Source organism: Pleurodeles waltl, chromosome 5 (assembly GCF_031143425.1).
Source record: "Pleurodeles waltl isolate 20211129_DDA chromosome 5, aPleWal1.hap1.20221129, whole genome shotgun sequence".
Classification (NCBI taxonomy): domain Eukaryota; kingdom Metazoa; phylum Chordata; class Amphibia; order Caudata; family Salamandridae; genus Pleurodeles; species Pleurodeles waltl.
Genome location: NC_090444.1, coordinates 907734866 through 907759001, shown reverse-complemented (window position 1 = coordinate 907759001; position 24136 = coordinate 907734866). Strand labels below are relative to the sequence as shown.

Below are 24136 nucleotides of genomic sequence, written 5' to 3'. Positions count from 1 at the left end.
CATAACAGACAAGTTACAATGGTTATCGTGTTATTTGAAACTCATTTAAGTAATACCAAAATATAGGACCAAATACTTATGTGCAGGTGACTGCCTGTCTGCTTAGGTAGAATGGTCAGTGAGTTGAATACCCACTTCTGGGACCTGATGTGATCTGCATATTGCCAATAAGAATTCCAGCAGTGGTGCCTTCAAATCGCGACAGTGTGTTTCTAAGCACTATGCATTGTACATAGAAACCACTCTGGGTTTGAATAGAAAAAAAAAAACAGCAAGTTATAGAACATTTGTGGGGAAGTGTTGTTGAATGGGTTGTTAGTACTGCTGCTCTTTCTCTTGGCTGTACAGCCACTGCTCACTTCTTTGTGCTATATAATTACCTTAAGCTGGTACAGTGTTTTCAAAGCATCATAAAAGGTTTATGATTAGAGCAGGGGTCTCCAACTTTTCCTGTAATAAGAGCTATTTACGTTTAATGGAAATCATCCTGAGCTACCAATATAGGAGATTAATGCCCACATCAGACAAGATTACATAACCATATGTGCGTTTACCAGCAGTGATCATCTCAGTGCATCAGACATAGTTAAGGGCAGTACTGTAAACAAGCCTTAGCAATGTGCATTATACATACATAATAGACATGGCTGCAACGGTCTGGCATCAAGTTAATATTAGTAATAAGTCTACCCAAAAATCAGCGCATGGGTTCTGAAAATATTCACATTTTCGCCTTGAATATAACCCTTTAAAATTTTGTATCCAAGCAAAACTTCTAATTTGTTAGGTTGGACTGCACAGGAGAGCTACTTATGGATAGCTGGAGAGCTACCATTAGCTCACGACCTATTCATAGGAGAAGCCTGAATTACAGTGTACTCATAAGGCAGCCAGTATAATGGACATGGGCTGGAATCGAGGTCCTGCACATAAAAAAACTGTTGAAACCTCTTATGATTCTTAAATTATTAGGAATTATATGAATGGGTCATTAAAAAGAGGTTAAAGAAAACAGAATATATATTTTTTCTATGTCTACTGGGACCCAGCAAGGAAAAAAAAACAAGAGGACAGAAAGGGACAAATAGAAGAAGACAAAGGGAAAAAGACAACAAGATAAGTAGAAAAAAGTGTGGAAGGGATATGATGGTAGGGGTCTAGCAGGCACAGAAAAACATCAAGGGACGAAGGAGCAAGTGCCTCGCCAGCGCGGCAGGTGTTGAGAAGGAGGGGACAGAAGTACTAAACAATAAAGACTAATGAAGTAGTAACAGAGGAAAGAAGTGATTTATATCTCCAGGTCAAAAATAACAATAATAAATTATAAAACACAAAGGGCGAGTAAAGGAAGCAAGCAGGAAGACGGAGAGCTATAAAGCATGAAACGGGGAGGTAAAGATTGTGAATCCGCTCCCTTTAAAAAAGCCTAAACATCGAGCTCCATGCTGTAGTGGCCCATCTGCAGTTACCCATCCTTCACCTTCCTTCATCCAGCTAAAACATCATTTCGCCACATCCTCCTAAGCCATTTTGGGTTTCCCCAAAATCACGACTCTCTGAAATCCGACTCTGCTATGGACAATTCACACAATTGAGGAGAATATGTAGAGATAAACAAAACTTCCATATGACAAACATTGCATCACCCAGAGAGAAAAAAACAGAAATCTGGATGAAGCCAACTCAGGGAATTCATCTTTAAATTGTTTTCACCTGTTAGGTGAGCAGGCATGGAAAGAAATGTCTCTCACAATAGAAAAACCACCTACACTCTTTCAGGGATCCTGCTCCTTCTACATGCTCCTCTAGTACAAGGTTGTGTTACTGTTCGTCACCAGCAAAACACACTTTTTGTTAGCTTAACCACACTTTTTTTATGGAAACCACTTTGTTCCACATGATACATTAGAGAATAGCGGTGGTATTGCCAGTAAACATAACATACATTCCCTGCACTGGGTGATAGAAACACACCACAAGTAACCAAAATTGTTTAGAGCTGCAACTGATTAATATGGAAGCGAACCCTTCTTTCTGGGAGGTGTTTACACTTAGATCCTTCAACTGAGCCTAACACCATGCCAATGATTTATCCATCACTACCTGAAATGGAGAGTCGAGAAATCTGTGCCCAAAAAACAGATTTTCCAACCACTAGATAAAATCCTAGAAAGCATTCATTTTAGAACTCATTATTGTTCCTCTAGTATAGCTTCAGCAAATAATTCATTGAGAATTTTTTTTTTTTAAACTTGTTGAAGTCTTGTTTTTGCTTACTTCTCTTTCTACTTCAGTTACTTCCTTAGAAGACCTCTGTGAGCCTCTGTCATATTATTGTGAGGAAAATATCTTGAATATCAGTCCTCTCACTCCATACAGTAATTATACAAGAAATTAGAGGCTTATCTGATGATCCTTCAAACAAAAAGAGGGGATCGGAGGATTAAACGGTCCAGTGTATACCCTCCTGACAACGTGATAATATAATATGGTACACTGTTCCGAAGTTAATAAGAAGGAAAGAGAAGGAGTCCTGATAATCAGGAGCAATAGTCCTCACACACCATATTTGGTGTCATGCTTCATCATCGGACAGCTCCTCGTCAGACCGGCGCTGCAATGTCTGACGGGCACCCCCCAAGGGGGGGCTCTTTGCCGGAGATCTTTTTTATACTCGATGATGCCGCAGAGCCAAATATGGGTCCGAGAGAGGAGGAAATACACAAGAAAGAAGAGTAAAATTGGCTCAGATCCCTCACTAAATAGTTTATTACTTGCTGTTGGGAAATGGTCAAGATTAAAAGAAGTAACGGGAGTGAAGCCAGAAATAATGCTCAGACACTCACACAGAAACAATCAAAATTAAGGAGGATGGAAATAATCCGACACTCCTTAGTATGCGGTCGACATGTTTCGCGTCTCTTTTGGTCCAACAGGATCCCCTGACTCTTCTTCAGGACCTACTTAATCATAGAGCAAAACAATATATCTACACTCCTGCAGACTAACGCTCACAGTCAAGGCGTCATCAGTCACTTACTAGGATTAAACCGGACTGGCTTTTCTTTCCTATCAGTCGCCCATCTTCACTAAAGAATAGGCTCCATGGGATCACGCTGGCCTGTTGCCCGGTCACAGTAAATTTTCGTAGTCGCCGGTGTCCAAAACAGCACCTACCCTGGGGCCGCGTTCCCGGATGACCCTTCTAATGTTGTTACTCTAAGAGAAGAGTAAGATGTTCCGTTTGAATCATATTCTTTTGAAAATGCTCTGCATTGACCATAAAGCAGTGCACTCTCATTAAAACTGGTGGCTAGCAAGATATTTCAAACAAAGTTGTAAGCACTGTTTGCCAGATGTGCGTCTCTTGTCGGGCTCTATCGAAGCATGTCATGTCTGCTAGTGGTATATTGCGTAGCTCCCTTTTTCTGTGTAGAATGTGTTCACGGCACAGAATGCAGAGTTTGTTTAGCTTTGGCATAACATATCTGAATGCACTTAACTATCTGGAAAGGCTAGAATTTGAAACTGGGAAATTGGATTATCCAAGTTGGGGTTTTGTGAGTAAAACAAAGCTTTGCTTCACCTTTCAAATGAATTTGTCCCAATCAGTATAATACATTACATACCTATTCACATCTAACTTATGTAATGTCTAAGGGTGTGGAAAGAAAATCGCCAACTCAATGGTCTGGCTGACATGGAATGATGAGATCACACATTTAGGGCATCTCTATCCTTGTGAACCTGGCAGAAAGGCCCCTCCACCATTAAAGGCTGCAACTCACTAATGTTAAGCAAGAAGCAATTAACACTAGAATGTGATGGCGTCAAAAGATAGTCCCATGAGCCTGGTGAGGTCCAAATTGAGGTCCCATTATGGAATCAGTGGTCTCCGAGGGGGGTGACTCGCAAGACCTTCCATGACTGCTTTAATAATGGACATTTTAAATTGTGATGTATTTTGTGCGTTCTGCAATTTAAGCAGAACTACCAAATGAAGCCCAATTGATGTGTATGTCAACCTCGCCTTTTGAAGGTGTAGCAATTAGCAGATTTTATTCTGAATTGATGCCTTGAAATGTTCTGTTTGTTTTTACAGTAAGTGACAAAAAAATCGATTTTGCTGCATATCCAAATCCTCATGTGTTGTATGGAAAGGGTAATTTCTCTGAGATCTGGAAGCCTCAACTGACCCAGTACAGAGTTAAGAAATTTACTTTAATGGGCAATATATCATGTGGGTGGACAGTCATTTCCAGTAGCACGGAGTACAGAAGTTGCTTTGCCCCCATTGGTGCGATGAGAATGGGTGTCATAGAAATCTGCCTCCACTTTCTCCCCATATAAGGGATCAGAGGTAGGGCAGGGAAAGTGTGGGCAAATATCCGTGAGTAGGTAATTCATAGTGTATTGCTCATAGACTGTGGATGTGGGTAACTGCAGGCAAAGCTTGAGCATTTTGAGATTTCTGATTTGGCCAACAAATAGACTGCGGCCGTCACCCATTTTGGAAGTACAGCTGAAGTACTTGAGGATTAATCTCCAACTTGTGCACTTCATGATGTGTCCAGCTTAACAGGTCTGCAAAGTGATTGTCCAGCCTCTGCATATTGTCCAGTAGGAGCTAGATGTGTTATTGAATGGCCCAGTGCCCTATTCACTGTGCTAATGCTGACAACTGGAACAGTGAGTGTCCTTGCTTCTGGACACAGAACACAGCTGTCGTATTGCTGGTCCTTGCCAGAACAGTTTGTTTTGTTTTTTGAATGAGCAAAGCAAAAACGCCTCAACAGCCACCTCTATTGCTCTCAGCTCTAGAAATGTGATGTGATTTTTTTGTTGTACTTGCATGTTGTACCCTGAACAGTAATGTTGTTCACATGTGTCCCCTTCCTATAAGAGAAGTACCTGTGGTAGTGGTCATCTTCGGCTGAGGATCCAGAGATAGTCTGCCCAGAAGAAAGTTCTTGCAGTTCACGATTCAAGACTGTGGTAATATCTGGGCTCCACCAAGCATAGATCTTCACATTGATCATTTACTTATGACCACTGCCTGCACAGACACTCATGTAGTGAGAGCATGTGCAATAGACCATACAGCACTACAGGAATGCATGAGGCAGACACTGTAACTCCAGCTGTCACATCAGAATCCAAAGCACTGTATATAGTGGACAATGGAGTTCATCTTTGACATTCTATTCTTAAGTTTCAAGTTGCTTTTCAAGCTCTCTTATTAACTACTGGAGTAAAAAACACAAAAAAGCCAAATAAAATTGAAAACTGCAAGAGAGTTATCAACGTTAAAGCTACTAAACATCACTTCATTCCAGATGCACCAAACGTGGAGTGGAAAAAGTAACAGATGGAATCAGACATGACAGCACTAGGATAATGTCATATCCAGTCAGCGTGGCACAATGCCGGTAAGAAACTCTGGATCAGAAAAGCCCCCTGAACAATGATAGAAAAGCTTTGTGGATCCTAAATGCAGTTAAGGTATTACAAAAAAAAAATTGCAAAAGGAATAGAATATATTTGAATCCTCTTCACAACATTTAATGGCATGATGTCTACATGCATGAAATCCAGATCTGTTCTTGATATTGTACTGGCTGCCTTATATCTCCGCGCATATAGCCAAAACTGATGCACACAACAGGAAACTCCAAGTTGTTAACACGTCTGCCACCAAAAAGCACTGAAATCTATTGACATATCGGGTGCATTATGGTATAACTCCTCCATGTGATGTCTGTACAATTTCAGAAAGGCAGCTGGTCTAGCAAGCACAAAACAGTTCTATTCAAATGCCAGGGAGCGGGGCCCTCCATTACAATGGTCAAGTGTCAAAAACTTTGCAGGACTTCATAAAATGTAAATGAGACAAAAGACGAAGGTGCAAAAGTAGGACACTAGCTCTGCACTTTTTTTCCTCTTAACGTACAAACCATGACCATGTGCAGTAGGAACAAAAGTGACACAGCAAAAACCCAAATTAATAAAATAAACTAGAAAAATATACATTTTCTGGGGCCATCGGTAGAGTCTGTATCTGTTGCATTAAGGTGTTATCAATAACAATGTTCCATTTTTTAAAAGGTTGGTTTTGAACTAGAGCTGCCAGAACAGTCATTGGCCAATTCACATAAAAACAAATGTGTCCACGCTTTGCAAACCTTGGAGATCACCAGCTGGGGGCACCTGAAAACTCAAAAGATGCAATGTGCATAAAGAACAAAAGTGGAACACCACAATGAGGATAGGATGTGGCGTTATAGCCAGAGCTGGCAACTATGGAACTAGGGATCCAGGTTTGAGGCTTGGCATTGGCTCAACATCCTGTGATTCTAGCTAATCACTTACTCTTACCTTGCCTAAAAAATGAAGTTGACCTTGTGTAAGTGGTGCTCATGTATAGCACTCCAATACCTTCTAGCCAAGTTTGTGCTACTTGCAAGTGCAACAAAAATGCCTTCCTGCCCTTAAAATAGAGAGAGACAGAGAGGGATCGACTTCCTGCAAATGTGTCAAGGAACTGCATTGTGGAATCCATTAGGTAGAAGCTTATATACCAAAGAAGAGAACACCCTGCTTGATTAGTCTGGCAGCCCAATTCCAATATTTTGCAGCCAAACAGCACAGAATATTTCTCACTTTCCACAACAAAGACATTTTTGAAAGGCAAATAAAAACATGCTAACAACAATGCCAGCTTCAGTATAATCATTTTATGCGGTTCATTAAATTATGTAGAATAGACATGCACTGGATGATACCTGCAGGCTATTCACAGTCCAAAGTTCTCATTTTACAGGGGCTTCCTGAAAGTGCACATGTACATGAATGGATAGAAGCAACATAAAACCATTTAGGTAGTAAAATATAATGGTGGATTAATGAACTTGCTGTAAACATCTGCATGCAACCTTCACTTTCCATGTCTGAATCCCAAGGGGTTGACTCAGGGTTTCAACTTACTGGGATAATTACAAGTAGTACCAAGTCTTTTGAGTAACAGCAAGCACCAGTCTACAAAATCAGCAGCTCTAATGATAGCTCTGGTTTACGTTCCTTCTCTCTTAAAATTGGAGTTCTTACAATGGAAGGACTTATGAACGACAAGAGAAAATCATAACAAAAAAGTTACTTTGGTAAAGCCTTATCTAGATACATATTTTAGCCGCAGTTTCTTTAACTTAGAATTTTCCCCCAGACTCATCTGTAGATTTTTCTCGAACAGTACCCTTGTGCGCTGTTAGATGGCGTCGGTCGGCTCCGCCTCAGTCATTGGTGTTGCGCGCGCCAGACAAGACACTGCGGGTCCTAAACAGGCGCCACCCCTGGTCCACGATGTCAGTTTCTTTTCACAACTTTCCATGCTAGAAGCGCGGATCCCCAAAGAACAATGACCACTGGTGCGTCAAAAATAGGGCCCAGAAAGGGAAGTCCCTAGAAATCAGTTTGCAGAGCAGGGAAGATGGGTGGTTGGTAAGGAATCTGCAACTAGACTATGTCGCTATCAGATACTGCATTATGGAAGGTAAGTATCTTGTTCATCTGATAGACTTCTAGTTGCAGATTCCGTCCCTTAGAATAGATACCCAAGCAATACTTTCCCGAATGCAAGGAAGCCCACAATGCTGCCTGACAGATGTGCAGGACTGGATGAGCACACAAACCCTCCAGGGTTGCTTAATTGCCAATGCGCAACACTGTTTAATGCAGAGAACGAACCATCTGGAGATGGTTCTCTTCTGCACTGTCCGACCTTTCTTTGCACCCACAAAACTGATAAAGAGTTGATTATCCACCCAGAACTCTTTGATATGATTAAGATAGAACGCCAATGCTCTTTTAGGGTCCAGATGGTGGAGTCTCTCCTTTTCCCTAAGAGGATATGGGGGTGCGTAAAAAGTAGGCAAGGTGATAGATTGGGCTATGTGGAAGGGCATAACCACCTTCAGGATGAAAGAAGCCCCAGTGTGAAGCAACACTTTGTCAAGATAGATGGAAAGATAGGGCGGCTTAGATGATTGTCTGCAGCTCACTCACCCTGTGAGCAGAGGTATTTGCCACAAAGAAGGCTGTTTTTAATGTCAGAAGCCTAAGGGGAGAGGCTCAAACGGAGCACACATTAAGAAAGTAAGAACCATATTCAAATCCCATTGGGACATGATAGAAGTGGATGGCATAAATGTGGGTAAGACCCATAAGAAACCTGCTAACAATAGCAGACTTAAACAAAGAAGGTTGATTGGGTAATCTAAAAAATGCAGAGATCGCAGATATATATCCTTTAGGGGTGCCCAAAGCAGAGCCCTGCTGGGCCAAAGAGAATATGAACAAGAGAACCTCGGAAAAAAGTCAGACTTGTCTGAACACCATGCACAAATTTGCTTAACGACAGGCGCCTACCGTTTTGGTGGAGGTAGGTCTAGTTGGCAAATGAAAATGTCACTTACCCAGTGTACATCTGTTCGTGGCATCAGTCGCAGTAGATTCGCATGTTCTGCAATAGCTCGCCATCTGGTGTTGGGCCGGAGTGTTACAAGTTGTTTTTCTTCGAAGAAGTCTTTCGAGTCACGGGACCGAGTGACTCCTCCTTTTGTCTCCATTGCGCATGGGCGTCGACTCCATCTTCGATTGTTTTTCCCCGCAGAGGGTGAGGTAGGAGTTGAATTGTAGTAATAGTGCCCATGCAATGGAGTGACTAAGTATGCACCTATTTAAGGTTGAGATGATACATATATAAATAATTGAAGGTAACTTCCAAACTGCTACAGGCTCCCGGGGAGGCGGATGGGCACATGCGAATCTACTGCGACTGATGCCACGAACAGATGTACACTGGGTAAGTGACATTTTCAGTTCAATGGCATCTGTCGCTGTAGATACGCATGTTCTGCATAGACTAGTAAGCAGTTATTTCCCCAAAAGCGGTGGATTAGCCTGTAGGAGTGGAAGTAGTTTGAAATAATGTCCTTAATACGGCTTGACCTACTGTGGCTTGTTGTGCGGATAACACGTCTACACAGTAGTGCTTGGTGAATGTGTGAGGCGTAGACCATGTGGCTGCCTTACATATTTCTTGCATTGGGATGTTTCCTAGAAAGGCCATGGTAGCACCTTTCTTTCTGGTTGAGTGTGCCCTTGGTGTAATGGGCAGCTGTCGTTTAGCTTTAAGGTAGCAGATTTGGATGCATTTAACTATCCATCTGGCTATACCTTGTTTTGAAATTGGGTTTCCTGCATGAGGTTTTTGAAATGCAATAAAGAGTTGTTTAGTCTTTCTGATGTTCTTTGTTCTGTCAATGTAATACATCAATGCTCTTTTGACATCTAATGTATGTAGTGCCCTTTCAGCTACGGTATCTGGCTGTGGAAAGAACACTGGAAGTTCCACTGTTTGATTTAGATGGAACGGTGAAATAACCTTTGGCAAAAATTTAGGATTGGTCCTTAGGACGACTTTATTTTTGTGTAGTTGTATAAAAGGTTCCTGTATAGTGAACGCCTGAATCTCGCTTACTCTTCTCAGGGAAGTAATGGCGATGAGAAATGCCACCTTCCAGGTTAGGAACTGTATGTCGCAGGAGTGCATGTGTTCAAAAGGTGGACCCATAAGTCTAGTTAGGACAACATTTAGGTTCCATGAAGGAACAGGTAGTGTTCTTGGTGGTATAATTCTCCTAAGGCCCTCCATGAATGCTTTAATGACTGGTATTCTATATAGGGAAGTTGAATAGGTAGTCTGCAGGTATGCAGATATTGCTGCAAGGTGAATCTTAATGGAAGAGAAAGCTAGGTTAGATTTTTGTAAGTGAAGCAAGTAACCCACTACATGTTCTGGAGTTGTGTGTAATGGTTGTATTTGATTAATATGGCAGTAGCAAACAAACCTCTTCCATTTACTTGCATAGCAGTGCCTGGTGGATGGCCTTCTTGCTTGTTTTATGACTTCCATACATTCTTGGGTAAGTTGTAAGTGCCCGAATTCTAGGATTTCAGGAGCCAGATTGCTAGATTCAGCGATGCTGGATCTGGGTGTCTGATCTTTTGGTTGTGCTGTGTCAACAGATCTGGCCTGTTGGGCAATTTGATGCAGGGTACCACTGATAGGTCTAGCAGCGTTGTGTACCAGGGTTGCCTTGCCCAAGTTGGTGCTATCAATATGAGTTTGAGTTTGCTTTGACTGAGTTTGTTTACCAGGTAAGGAAGGAGAGGGAGAGGAGGAAAAGCGTAAGCAAATATCCCTGACCAGTTCATCCATAGGGCATTGCCTTGGGATTGTTTGTGTGGGTACCTGGATGCGAAGTTTTGGCATTTTGCGTTCTCCCTTGTCGCAAACAAGTCTATCTGAGGTGTTCCCCAGAGTTTGAAATAAGTGTTCAGAATTTGGGGGTGAATTTCCCATTCGTGGACTTGTTGGTGATCTCGAGAGAGATTGTCTGCGAGTTGATTTTGGATCCCTGGTATAAACTGTGCAATTAGGCGAATTTGGTTGTGAATTGCCCAATGCCAAATTTTTTGTGCTAGCAGGCTTAACTGCGTGGAGTGCGTCCCTCCCTGCTTGTTTAGATAATACATTGTTGTAATGTTGTCTGTTTTGACGAGAATGTATTTGTGAACTATTATTGGTTGGAAAGCTTTTAGTGCTTGAAAAACTGCTAGAAGTTCTAGGTGATTGATATGCAGTTTTGTTTGATGTACGTTCCATTGTCCTTGTATGCTGTGTTGATCGAGGTGTGCTCCCCACCCTGTCATGGAAGTATCTGTTGTTATTACGTATTGTGGCACTGGGTCTTGGAAAGGCCTCCCCTTGTTTAAATTTATGTTGTTCCACCACAGAAGCGAGAGGTAAGTTTGGCGGTCTATTAACACCAGATCTAGAAGGTGACCCTGTGCTTGAGACCACTGTGATGCTAGGCATTGTTGTAATGGCCTCATGTGCAGTCTTGCGTTTGGGACAATGGCTATGCATGATGACATCATGCCTAGGAGTTGTAATACCATCTTTGCCTGTATCTTTTGTGTTGGATACATGCGTTGTATGATGGGGTTGAAATTTTGAATTCTTTGTGGACTTGGAGTGGCTACTCCCTTTGATGTGTCTATTATGGCTCCCAGGTATTGTTGTACCTTGCGTGGCAGAATTTTGGATTTTGTGAAATTGACGGTGAACCCGAGTTTGAAGAGGGTTTGTATGATCTGATTTGTGTGATTTGAGCACTGTATGAACGAATGGGCCTTGATTAGCCAGTCGTCTAGATATGGGAACACATGTATTTGCTGCCTTCTTATGTGTGCTGCGACTACTGCTAGACATTTGGTAAAGACTCTTGGTGCGGTTGTTAATCCGAAAGGCAGTACCTTGAATTGGTAATGTATTCCTTTGAATACAAACCTTAGGTATTTCCTGTGCGATGGGTGTATTGGTATATGGAAATAAGCATCCTTGAGGTCTAAAGTTGCCATGTAGTCGTGCAGTTTTAGCAATGGCAATACTTCTTGTAGTGTGACCATGTGGAAGTGGTCTGATTTGATGAAAGTGTTCACTACTCTGAGGTCTAGGATTGGTCTCAGCGTTTTGTCCTTCTTTGGTATCAGAAAGTACAGTGAGTAAACTCCTGTGTTTATTTGTGTGTTTGGCACTATTTCGATTGCATTCTTTTGCAATAGTGCCTGCACTTCTATCTCCAGGAGATTGGAATGGTGTGTTGTTAAATTTTGTGCTTTTGGTGGTATGTTTGGAGGGAATTGTAGAAATTCTATGCAATAACCATGTTGGATAATTGCTAGAACCCAAGTGTCTGTAGTGATTTCCTCCCATGCTTTGTAATAATGACCTATTCTTCCCCCCACTGGTGTTGTGTGGAGGGGGTGAGTGACATGTGAGTCATTGTTTAGTAGTAGGGGTTTTGGGGCTTTGAAATCTCCCTCTATTTCTAGGGAATTGCCCTCCTCTATATTGTCCCCGAAAACCTCCTCTATACTGTCCCTGGTAAGTGGACGGTGTCGCTTGTGAGGTGCTGGCTTGTGTGCTTTGACCCCGAAACCCCCCTCGAAAGGGCGTTTTACGGAATGTGCTGTAATTCCCTCTGCTCTGCGGGGAGTAGAGTGCGCCCATGGCTTTGGCAGTGTCCGTATCTTTTTTGAGTTTCTCAATCGCTGTGTCCACTTCTGGACCGAACAGTTCTTTTTGATTAAAAGGCATATTGAGAACTGCTTGTTGAATCTCTGGTTTAAATCCAGACGTTCGGAGCCATGCATGCCTTCTGATAGTTACAGATGTATTAATTGTCCGTGCAGCTGTATCTGCAGCGTCCATGGAGGAACGTATCTGGTTGTTGGAGATGGCCTGTCCCTCCTCAACCACTTGTTTTGCCCTATTTTGGAAGTCTTTGGGCAGATGTTCGATGAGATGTTGCATCTCGTCCCAGTGGGCTCTGTCATAGCGCGCAAGTAGTGCCTGGGAGTTCGCGATGCGCCACTGGTTTGCAGCTTGTGCTGCGACTCTCTTACCAGCTGCATCGAACTTGCGGCTTTCTTTATCTGGGGGTGGTGCATCTCCAGATGTGTGAGAGTTGGCCCTTTTCCTAGCTGCTCCTACAACAACAGAGTCTGGTGGCAGCTGTGTTGTGATGAAAACCGGGTCCGTAGGAGGCGGCTTATACTTTTTTTCCACCCTTGGTGTGATTGCCCTACTTTTGACTGGGTCCTTAAATATGTCTTTTGCGTGCCGGAGCATACCAGGGAGCATAGGCAGGCTTTGGTATGAGCTGTGGGTGGAGGAGAGTGTGTTGAACAAGAAATCATCCTCGACCTGTTCTGAGTGGAGGCTTACGTTGTGAAATTGTGCTGCTCTAGCCACCACCTGAGAGTACGCGGTGCTGTCTTCTGGTGGAGATGGTTTTGTAGGGTATGCCTCCGGGCTGTTATCTGACACTGGGGCGTCGTATAGGTCCCATGCGTCCTGATCTTGGTCACCCTGGCTCATGGTGGTGTGAGCTGGGGAGTGTGATGGCGTTTGTGCTGGTGAAACGTTAATTACGGGCGGAGGAGAGGGTGGTGGTGTAACTCTTTTCACCACTTTTGGTTGTGGTGCTTGTTCCGTCTGGAACTCCAACCTTCTCTTTCTCCTAATGGGGGGAAGGGTGCTTATTTTTCCTGTCCCCTGCTGAATGAAGATACGCTTTTGCGTATGGTCCACATCAGTTGCTTGTAGCTCTTCCTCAAACCTATGCTTTTGCATTTGGGAGGTTAGCGAGTGCTCTTCTGTATAAAAGCCTGAAGCTGGGTCGCTTGCAGTTTGTTTCGGCATCGAAACTTTGTCTGCGTGTTTTTTCGGCTCCGAGGTGACTTTTTTCCTTTTCGGGGCCGAAACCTCTCGGCGTCGATCTGTTTCGGTGCCGCTGTCTCGGCGTCGAGCCGTGTCGACACCAGCATCTCGGTGTCGAGGCTTGTCTCCAGCACTTTCTCGGTCCCGAGAAGGCTGCGTGCCTGTGTCTCGACCGGAGTCGGACGATCTCGGCACTGTTTGGGCCTTTTTCGGTGCCGAAGGTCGGTCACCGAATTTATGGGTCGAGCCATGGCCTGGTGGCAGTGGCGTCCCCTGGGCCTTGTAAATGTTTCTTTGTGTGGTTTTCGACGTCTTACTCACGGTTTGTGTATCGTCGAATCCTTCGGAGTCTGAGTCTTGGATCGAGAAGGAACCTTCCTCTTCTTGTTCCTCGAACTCCCGTTGGGCTGTCGGTGCGGACGCCATTTGAAGTCTTCTGGCTCGACGGTCTCGGAGTGTTTTTCGGGACCGGAACGCACGACAGGCCTCGCAGGTGTCTTCGCTGTGCTCAGGTGACAGGCACAGGTTGCAGACCAAGTGTTGGTCTGTGTAGGGGTATTTATTGTGGCATTTGGGGCAGAAACGGAACGGGGTCCGTTCCATCGGCGTTCTTCAGCACGCGGTCGGGCCGACCAGGCCCCGACGGAGGATCGAAAAACTACCCCGAAGGGCACCGGAGCTCTTCGATCTTCGATGCGGTGTGGAATCTAAGTACGCCGATCCCGAACGCAACAATACCGACGAAAATCTTCCGAAATTAACTAATTTTTTCCGTTCCGAAACTCGGAGCGACAGGAACACGTCCGAACCCGATGGCGGAAAAAAAACAATCGAAGATGGAGTCGACGCCCATGCGCAATGGAGACAAAAGGAGGAGTCACTCGGTCCCGTGACTCGAAAGACTTCTTCGAAGAAAAACAACTTGTAACACTCCGGCCCAACACCAGATGGCGAGCTATTGCAGAACATGCGTATCTACAGCGACAGATGCCATCGAACATAATGTTACAGACTTTGGGTGGAAGGGTAAAAGCTGTCAACTGCCACCGCTCAATCTCCACGCAAGAAGGCAAAGACTGGACAGGTTTGGGTGGAGAACCCTCCCCTGCTGCTGCGACAGAAGATCCTCCCGAAGGGGCAGTCTGATCGGAGGATCGATGGCCATGCTCAATAGCAAGGGATGCCAGACTCTTTGTACCCAGTCCGGAGCCAGAGGGATTCCTTGGGACTGGTTGTTTTTTGATCTTCTTCAGAACTCTGGGCAGAAGTGGTATGGGCGGAAAGGCGTCCATGAGGCCTGAGCTCCACTCGCATCGAAAAGTGATGCCGAGGGTATACTGCTTTGATAACACCAATGCGCAATACTGCTGACAGTGCATGAAAGAGTGAAAGAGAGCTTGCACCACCTCTGGATGGAGATACCATTTGTGATCGACCAGGCACTGACAGCTGAGTTTGTTTGCTCTGGCATTCAGGGAGCCCACCAAGTGTTGAACTACGAGGGAAATGCCCTGATGTTCAAGCCATGTCCTGATAAAGGGTCCACAACCCAACCCATCCCCTGCTTGTTGCATTACCACATAGCGATGGTGTTGTCCAAGAACACCTACACTACTTTCCCTTTGAGAGAGGGAAGAAATGCTTTCAACACCAGTTTGACCGCCGGAGCACCAAAAGGTTGATGTGGAGTCAGGACTCCGCTGGAGACCAGACCCCTCTGATCTCCACCTCTTCCAGATGGCTGCCCTAGCCCAGGAGCATCTGTCACTACTGTCAGATCTGGTTGGGGAAGGGAGAGGGCTTAGCCTCTGACCCACTTGCGGTTCATTAGCCACCACTGCATATCTTAAGCAGTTCCCTCTGAGATCTGGCCCACGTCTGAGAGTTCCCTGATGCTGTGCCCACTAGAACCTCAGGTCCCACTGCAAAGCCTGGTTTTGCCATCTGGCATGTTTCACCAACAGGATACAGGAGGCCATGAGGCCTAGCCGCCTCAGAGACATTCTCTATGAAATCCAAGATAGAGGCTGAAACATCAGTACCATAGCCTCATTATCCTGGACTAGCTGCTCAGGAGGATAAGCCTGAAACTGCACTTTGCCCAGAACAGCTCTTATGAGAGGGAGTTAGGAGTGACTTTGCCATGTTTATAGTGAACCCCGGCGAATGCAGGAGGTTTGTCATAGTCTAAAGGTGGGAGATGACAGTCTAAGGTGAGCCTGCCTTTAACAGCCAGTCATTGAGGTGGGGAAGACTTAAACATCTGACCTGCACAGATGAGCTATGACCACTGCCATCACCTTGGTAAACAACCTGAGGGGCACTGGTGAGGCCAAAAGGGAGCACGGTAAACCGAAAGTGGACGTGACCCACAGTGAACCAAAAGTCGCGTCCATGGGCAGGCAGGATGGGGATGGGAAAATAAGGGTCCTGCAAGTCCAACTCTACCATGCAGTCTCCAGGGTCCAGGGCAGATAGAACCTGATCTAGAATGAGCATTTCAAACTTCTCCTTTCTAAGGAAGAGATTGAGGGACCGGACCGAAGACCCTTGTCCTTTTTGGGGACCAGTAAGTAACAGGAATAACAGCCACGACCTACTTCTTGCAGAGGGACCCTCTCTATGGCACCATTGGCCAAGAGAGCCGAAACCTCTGCACGGAGAAGTGCCAAGTGACCCTCCAACATCCGATCATAGGATGGTGGCTTGGATGGTGGGGTAGTTTCGAAGGGAGGAATTACCCCCGTTTGGACAATTTGCAAAACCCACCTGTGTGACATGATGGACTCCAGTGGAGCACGTGATGGCGAATCCTGCTTCCGACTGGCCCCTGGTGGCTAAGCATCAGACTAGGAAGATTTGGAGGCAGCTGCGGGGGGGAGGTGGTTTTCTGAACAGACCGCTGGTTCCCTGATCCACTGGGACTGTGGATCTCATGTCCTCAGCCACAAAAAGGATGGGTAACATGCTGTGGCTGAAGGGAAACAGACATGATGGGACGTCCTTTTCTTGGCCACGACAGGGTTGAAAATGAGAGTTAAGGGGATGATGGCAGCTACAAGGCCCAAGGACCTGGCCATAGCACGAGAGTCCTTGAAGCACACGAGGGCTGAGTCTGTCCATCCGAATAGATGAGAGCCATCAAAGGGCATGTCCAAAAGGATAGATAAGACATCCCTCGAAAAGCTTCAACAGGGCTCGAAAAATCCTAAAAATATTACTAGACCTGCAGGCAGAGTAACTTAAATAATCTACTCGACCTAACTGTCATGTACTTGACCCGTAAACGGGTCTCTAATTGTGTGATCCTAGGCAAATAGTTTACAAAGTCGCCTTACTCTTAATTCTCATATATGATTGCACCTTCAAATATGTGAGCTCAGCACTTCTGCAGTAAGAAAAAAACCTCTTTTGTTTGATTAAGTAGACTAAAGTTTGCTGCATGCATCACAAGAATCTAGCCCATATACTCATGAGGTCTAGCCCACACACCCTTGGACTTCTTTTAGTTTACTAACAACATTGCCATCAAGGCAGGAGTGTTTCTCAGTTTATTTAAACACTCAATTTTAATAAATATATTACTAAACCATGATGTTGTAACATATTGTCATCTATACACAGTAACTGTTCAAGAAATGTAAAATAAAATCTCTCCACTAACTTGCACCTTTACTGATAAAACTATATAGTGTATTAACAATCTGTGAAATTTGGTTTTCAGAAAACACATCCTTTGCACATAAGCATGTAAAGTATTTTGATTTGTTTTCATACTATTAAAATATTTTTTTATCACACAGAAATATAAAAAGGGCTTTCACAACTACTGAAATATATTTTGAAATGTTTGCACAGTTGACTTAGTCATTTCAATGTTGTGTGTTAGGAAAAACATGACACCCTATATCCTTTTATTTTGCATTCTAAGCAGCAGGTCACACAGTTCGTCTTACAAAGTCCTGAAACGCTGCAGTGAGAAGGAAAATTAATTGTAAGAAAAATACTTTTGATCTCTGTCTGAACACAGAGCAAATGTGACATAAGAACAAGATTTAAAGGCACCTTTTATTGCCTCTCCACTTTTCAACTGAACAGAACACCTGTTCAGTGTCAACTCGCCAGAAGGGATGAGTAAGTATTAAAAATAGCTCGACTTGATAGGATGGTGATAAGACTTGCCAATGCGAGTGGTCGAGGGGGTTTTTCGAGTCCTGCTCAAGGTCACTGATGATGCAATTGCTCTGTCCATTGAGTCGGTTGTGTCTAACCCACATCTGATTTTGAACTTAGCTGCGTCTCTCCCATCAGCAACAGCTTGGGAGAGAACGGCCCGGGCCGCCTCTGACAGCTACGCTACCGTGTCCCATAGAATAGGGGTATAACAGCCCAAAAGGCATGCGGTGTTCACAGACCGCAACGCCAGACTGGAGGAAGAGAACATTTTCATCCTAAGTTGGCCCAGCCTCTTGAATTCCCTATCCGGTGGTGCGGAAGAGAATGTGCCCTAGGATGTAGAGGCTTGGATAACCAAGCTCTCAGGGGTGGGGTGTTGTGTCAGGAATGCTGGGTCATTTGGAGCAGGTCTATGGCAGTGGGCGATTGTCCCGTTCACAGGAGCCCCTGTGCTGGGTTTGGACCAGGTATGTAGCAGGACATCTGTAATGGCTTCATTGAAGGGCAAAGGGGGTTCAGAGGAGGAAGCCACAGGTTAAAGCACCTCTGTCAGGATGATAGCCCTGACTACCACTGAAGGTAGCACGAGGGCCTCGTCCGCTCTTCGCACCACTTTTGAATAGGATGCTCCCTCCTCCATAGCCACGGTAAGGGGAAAAAGCATCCAGACCACTGGCCTCACCCAGGACCATCTGCCACGCCATTGGGTCTTGCATTTGGGATTCTAGAGAGTCCAACGAACCCTCCCATCCCTCACCGTACCCCAACCCATAAGGCAAACGGTCACAAACTGAAATAGGGACCAAGCCCCTGCCAAAGTCTGTAGAGCGTCGCGCGATGCCAATCCAGCTGCACATCGAAGTCAGCAATAAGGATGGGGTCCACGAAGTCTGGGGACACAGGCAGCATCGGGAGCATCAACGTCAAAACCAGTATTGGGGAAGGTCGAGGTGGTATGACCAAGGTTGGTTCGGATCCATGGGTGCCCCCAGCAGCTGAGGCCAAAGCTGCTGGCGCGGAATCAGAGGCGGCCTATTCCGACCCCACGGGGCACAAGGGCACTCCACAGGAGTCAGACTGCCCAAAAATGAGGTACATGGCCTATAAAAATCTCAAAGTTGGGCAGAGGTCGCTCCAGCACCAGGAAAGTCAGGGAGGCATTAAGCCAACCCTGACGCAGGCTCTGAGGACAGAGGCCTTGAGTATTGAGGCTCTCTTTTCCCTCATCTCGTCGGCAGACAGAAGGGGCAAAGTTGAAGAACACTTGTTCTTCTTAGACTTCTTCTTGTGCCTTTTACCCGACCATCCAGAGGACTTTGAGGGGAACGATTAAGAATGAGTGCTCCGCGACCATTCTCGGGACCTTCCTCTTAACGAGGAGCAATGCAGGGCCGAGCATCGGACTGTCAGGAGCTCTAGGGCCCACTACCTTAAAGCTTTAGGATTCATGGCCCAACACTGGAGCACACCTTCTGTTCATGGCCGCACTTCAAACAACACAAGCACACGAGGTGCGGATCCATCACGGGCATTGTTCGATGACAGGAGCCACAGGGCTTGAACCTGGTATATGTGACGACATCCTCGATGCATCAGGAGTGTAGACACTTTAAAACCTTTGACAAAAAGTGAAAAAAAAGATCACTCAAAAAGTGACTGAAGGATAGCTCTTCTTCAGATCAGCGCTGGCTGGCATGGAAAGAAAAAAATAGATATCAGCGCACCAGTGTGGCACCTATATAGGACCTTTGACGTCATGTCTGTTGTGCACGATGCCAGATGAGGAGCCGAACAACGCCACCTAACAGGACGCAGGGGTACTGCTTGAGAAAAATCTCTGGATCCAGACTGACACCTGGGGAACATTCTAAGGAAAAGAATCTGAAACTAGAAGTCTCTCTCAGATATTTCATTCAAAGTACACCCAAGACATTCATATACTGAGATACTAAGGAACAAATAAAGATCAGACAATATAAAGAACATGTTTTGGGAGTGCGGACAGAAAGTGGTTGCAATGATAAAGTAGCCACACACACTGGCATGCTTGGATCCAAACAGAAGCATGATATTCTACCTGTAGAATCCCTGCAACCATACTGAGACACCACAATGCCAATTAATAGTAGAAACAGATGTGAGTAACTGGCCATTTTAAGGAAATTCATGGTACTCTAGCTCCAAGAGTCGGTCAATTTCATTTGGAGACAAAAGTGCAGGTATGGATAGTAAAATAAAAATGAACACCTAGACAATCATATTCAAAATAAGGCAATGACATTATGCATTCCACTTACCTCATCATCAGGATGAAACGTGATTTGGGTTGATCCACCACCTAAATCCAGCATTCCCACCAATTTCTTTTCTGAATTATTTAAACTGCCTGAAACAGAGAATTTTCCATGGCTTATAAAGCAAAGCTAATCATGAACGACTTTTCAAATTAAAGTTTGACGCAATATAATCACATTATTCCATGGCCCATGAACTTTTCCCATTTGCGCAACCCTGGTTTTCAAGCAGAACATCCACTTGTCGTCTGCTTACACTGTGCCAATTGCCTCAAAAATGGCTAACCGGATTAAAGACTTTACAGTCTGTAAAGACTAATTGAAGCATCCAAATTACTTCAACACTTTCAGAACTTATCACTAGAGCAATTCACATCCTGCACTGCTTCTTCTTTGACATTGTGTCAGTTTCAAGCTTCAGATTAATTAAGACAAATAGGAACCCCGGTGGCCATAAATTAAGTCTAGCTTTGAGGAAATAGTGGACACCTAGGAACATGAATCCTGTGTGCAAAAAATCCTTTAAAATGATTCTGTCTTTTTTAATTATAATTCAAATTAGCACTAATCACAAAGGAAACATTCAGTCCGGATACATATTCGACAAGACAAATCACAAACAATCATATGCACCACGAATATTACGCATACACGTTAATGATCAAATAATACAAATCGGGTACACAAACAAATGAACAAGTAACATACATAAAACAAGGAAACAATCATCATTTAGCAAGATTTTGAAGAATAGAAAACCAGTCCAGAGGTCATTAACCCATTCCTTGCCACGGACATGACAGTTACTTCCTTGGCCGCAGTGCTGAGGCGCCAAGAATGTAACTGTTACGTACTGGACTTGGCTCATGGAGGGAGCGCTAGTCCTTGAGCCTCCCTCTCCACTCTCATGGTAAGGGATGGAACGGGAATCGCTTTGCATATCTCTTCCGATCAGGGGCTGGGGGCAGGCAGAGGCATGAAAGGAAAGGCCTTTCTTTTCCTTTCATGTTTCTGTGAGCATCGTGAAGCGATCGGGCTCCAGAAATGCCCACTAGACACCAGGGATCTTTGTTTTGTTTAGTTTATAAGTGTATTTGACGTGAGGGGAGCGACGCCTTGAGCAATGGTCACTCCCCGGGGGGGGGGGGGGGAACACATTTTTTATAAGGCCTTTTCTGCCCCCCCCCTGCCTATTTTAATTAGGCCGATCTGCCGCCCTGGGGGCAATTTTTTATTAGGACATTTCTGCTCTCCCTGGGGCCGGTCAGCCTATTTTAATTAGGCCTATCTGCCCCCATGGGGGGGCAGAAGTCACTAGACACCAGGGATAAGTAATTTTTTGATGTACGCAATGAAGGGGAGCGATCCCTTGAGCAAGAGTCGCTCCCCTGGGGGGCAATTATTCATGAGGCCTATTTTAATTAGGCCCATCTGCCCCCAGTGGGGCAGAAGCCACTAGGCACCAGGGATAATTAATTTTTTATGTTTTTCAGAGGTGGGGAGCGACCCCTTAGGCAAGGGTCACTCCCCTGGGTGGCAAATTCTTTTTAGGCCATTCCTGACCCCCTTGGGGGCAGATCCGCCTATGTTTTTTAGGCCAATCTGCCCCCAAGGGGGGCAAAAACCACTAGACACCAGTAATTAATTTTGTTTACATCAGTTTTACGCAAGGGGTGCGACCCCTTAGGCAAGGGTCGCTCCGCTGGGGGGGGGGGGGCAAATGCATTTTATGCCACTTCTGCCCTCCTTGGGGGCAAAACGGCCTATTTTAATTGGGCAGGGGGCAGAAACCACTAGGCACCAGGGATTGGTGTGTATGTGTGTGTTTTGTTTGGGGGGCAGCCCCTTGGGCAAGGGTCGCTCCCCATGGGGGCACATTACTGTTGACCATTTATGCCCCCCTTGGGGGCAGATCAACTTATTTTTGTAAGGCTCATCTGCCCCCAAGGCAGCCAGAAAGCCCACCAGATAATTTAACCAGAGACCAAGGAAGTTTTTTTTTTTCCCCAAAATAAGAGGGTGGGGGTATGGCCATACTCCCACTCCAAAAAAATGGGGACAAAGTTGTTCTGCGTACCGGTGGGCAGATGAGGCAATTACCACCAATCCACTCCCCGGGGGTGGGGGGCAGAAAGCCTACTATATTCCAGGGAGTTAAAAAAAATTTTTTAAAAATAGTGGGGTAGTGGCTACCAACCAGTATGGGCATGGTTATACCCCCACCCCAACTGAAGGGGGTAACAGTGTTTCAGTTCTCCCCCGCACACTAAAACATCATATCCTATTGGCAAGCAAGAGGACATTTGATTATTTTGGGTTTTGGTTTTACATTTGGGCTATGAGAGCTTTTCTAACTCTCAAAATCGTTCCACATGGAATTGTGGGGGCTGCACTTTTTGGACTTTGGGACGCTGCCATGTAGAAAAATCTACAAGACCTAGACACATTTGAAAACTAAACATCTAGGTAAGTCCGGAGTGGTCTGCTGCACATGCAACCTGCACCATTTTCTTACCCACAATGCCGTGCAAACCTCCAACTTTTCCTGATATCACATGTTTTACTCACATTATTGTGATGGAACCTTCTGGAATCTGCAGGAATCCACAAAATTCATACCGCCCAGCATTGTCGCATCTATACCAATAAAAATTCTACCCCACTTGTCAACCTAAAAACATTTTTTTTCAAACTGCCCTTTTGAACCCGCTTTGGTTCCCCCTCAATTTTATCATATTTTTGGCTCTTCCCTGTCACAGGCACTGGCCCACCTACACAAGTGAGGTATCATTTTTTTATCGGGAGACTGAGGGGAACGGTGGGTGGTACGAAATGTGTGCCGGTGCGGTGATTCTACACAGAAATGTGGGAAAATGTGATTTTTTTTTAGCGGAATGTGAGTTTTGCTAAGGATTCTGAGTAAGAATCCACACAAGTCACACCTCCGTGGACTCCCTCGGGTATCTAGTTTTCAGAAATGCCTGAGTTTGGTAGGTTTCCCTAGATGGCTGCTGAGCCCAGGACCAAAAACGCAGGTTTTGTTTTGGGGCATTTACTATCGCGGGCACTAGGCCTACTCAAACAAGTGAGGTACCATTGTTATCAGGAGATGTGGCGTAATGCTGGGTAGAAGGAAATTTGTGGCTCCCCTCAGATTCCTGAACTTTCTATCACCAAAATGTGCGGAAAAGGTGTTTTTTGCAAATTTTTAGGTTTGCAAAGGATTGTGGCTATCAGAACCTTGTGAGAGCCCCACAAGTCACTCCATCCTGGATTCCCCTAGGTGTCTAGTTTTTAAAAATGCACGTTTGGTAGGTTTCCCTAGATGCTGGCTGAGCTAGACGCCAAAATCCACATCTAGGCACTTTGCAAAAAACAGGTCAGTTTTCTTTGGGGAAATGTGATGTGTCAATGTTGTGTTTTGGGGTATTTCCTGTCGCAGGCACTAGGCCTATCCACACAAGTGAGGTACCATTTTTATCGGGAGACTGGGGGGAAGGCGCACAGGTTTGGTAGGTTTCCCTATGTGCCGGCTGAGTAAAGGCCAAAATCTACAGCTAGGCACTTTAAAAAAAAACACGTCAGATTTCAATCTAAAAATGTGATGTGTTCATGTTGCATTTCCCATTGCAGGCATTAGGCCTACCCACGTAAGTGAGGTACTATTTGTATCGGGAGACTTGGGGAATACAGAATAGAAGAACAAGTGTCATTGCCTTGGTCTTTCTCTAAAAAAAATTCTTCCAGTCTGTAAAAACGACACCTTTTTGACAAATGCCCTGTAATTCACATGCTAGTATGGGGAGCCCGGAATTCAGAGATATGCAGATAAGCACTGCTTCTCAACACCCTATCTTGTGCCCATTTTGGAAATACAAAGGTTTCCTTGATACCTATTTTTCACTCTTTATATTTCACCAAATGAATTGATGTATACCCAGTACACAATGAAAACCCTTTGAAAGGTGCAGCTCCTTTATTGGCTCTGGGTGCCTAGGGTTCTTGATGAACCTACAAGCCCCCATCCACGCAACCAGCAGACATAATGGTATATTGCTTTTAAAAATCTGACATAGCAGGAAAAGGTTAGAGTAAAACGTGGCGAGAAATGGCTGTTTTTTCACCTCAATTTCAATTTTAAAAAAATTCTGCTGTTATTTTCTGTAGCAAAATCTTGTAGGATCTACACAAATTACCCCTTACTGAATTCAGAATTCTGTCTAATTTAAAAAAATGCTTAGCTGTCCGGGATCCAATATTGGTTTCACACCCATTTCTGGCACTCACTGGAAGGAGGCTAAAAGCACAAAAATAGTAAAAA

At 44.8% G+C, this 24136-nt stretch overlaps 1 protein-coding gene across 1 annotated transcript in view; it reads right to left on the bottom strand.

Moving 5' to 3' along the window:
• Positions 1 to 24136, bottom strand: part of ENTPD6 (ectonucleoside triphosphate diphosphohydrolase 6) — a 296348-nt gene that overhangs the window by 145482 nt on the left and 126730 nt on the right. The window contains exon 7 of the mRNA XM_069235036.1: positions 19819 to 19907. Within this exon, the coding sequence (XP_069091137.1) occupies positions 19819 to 19907 (89 nt within the window). The remainder of the gene's footprint in view (positions 1 to 19818; positions 19908 to 24136) is intronic.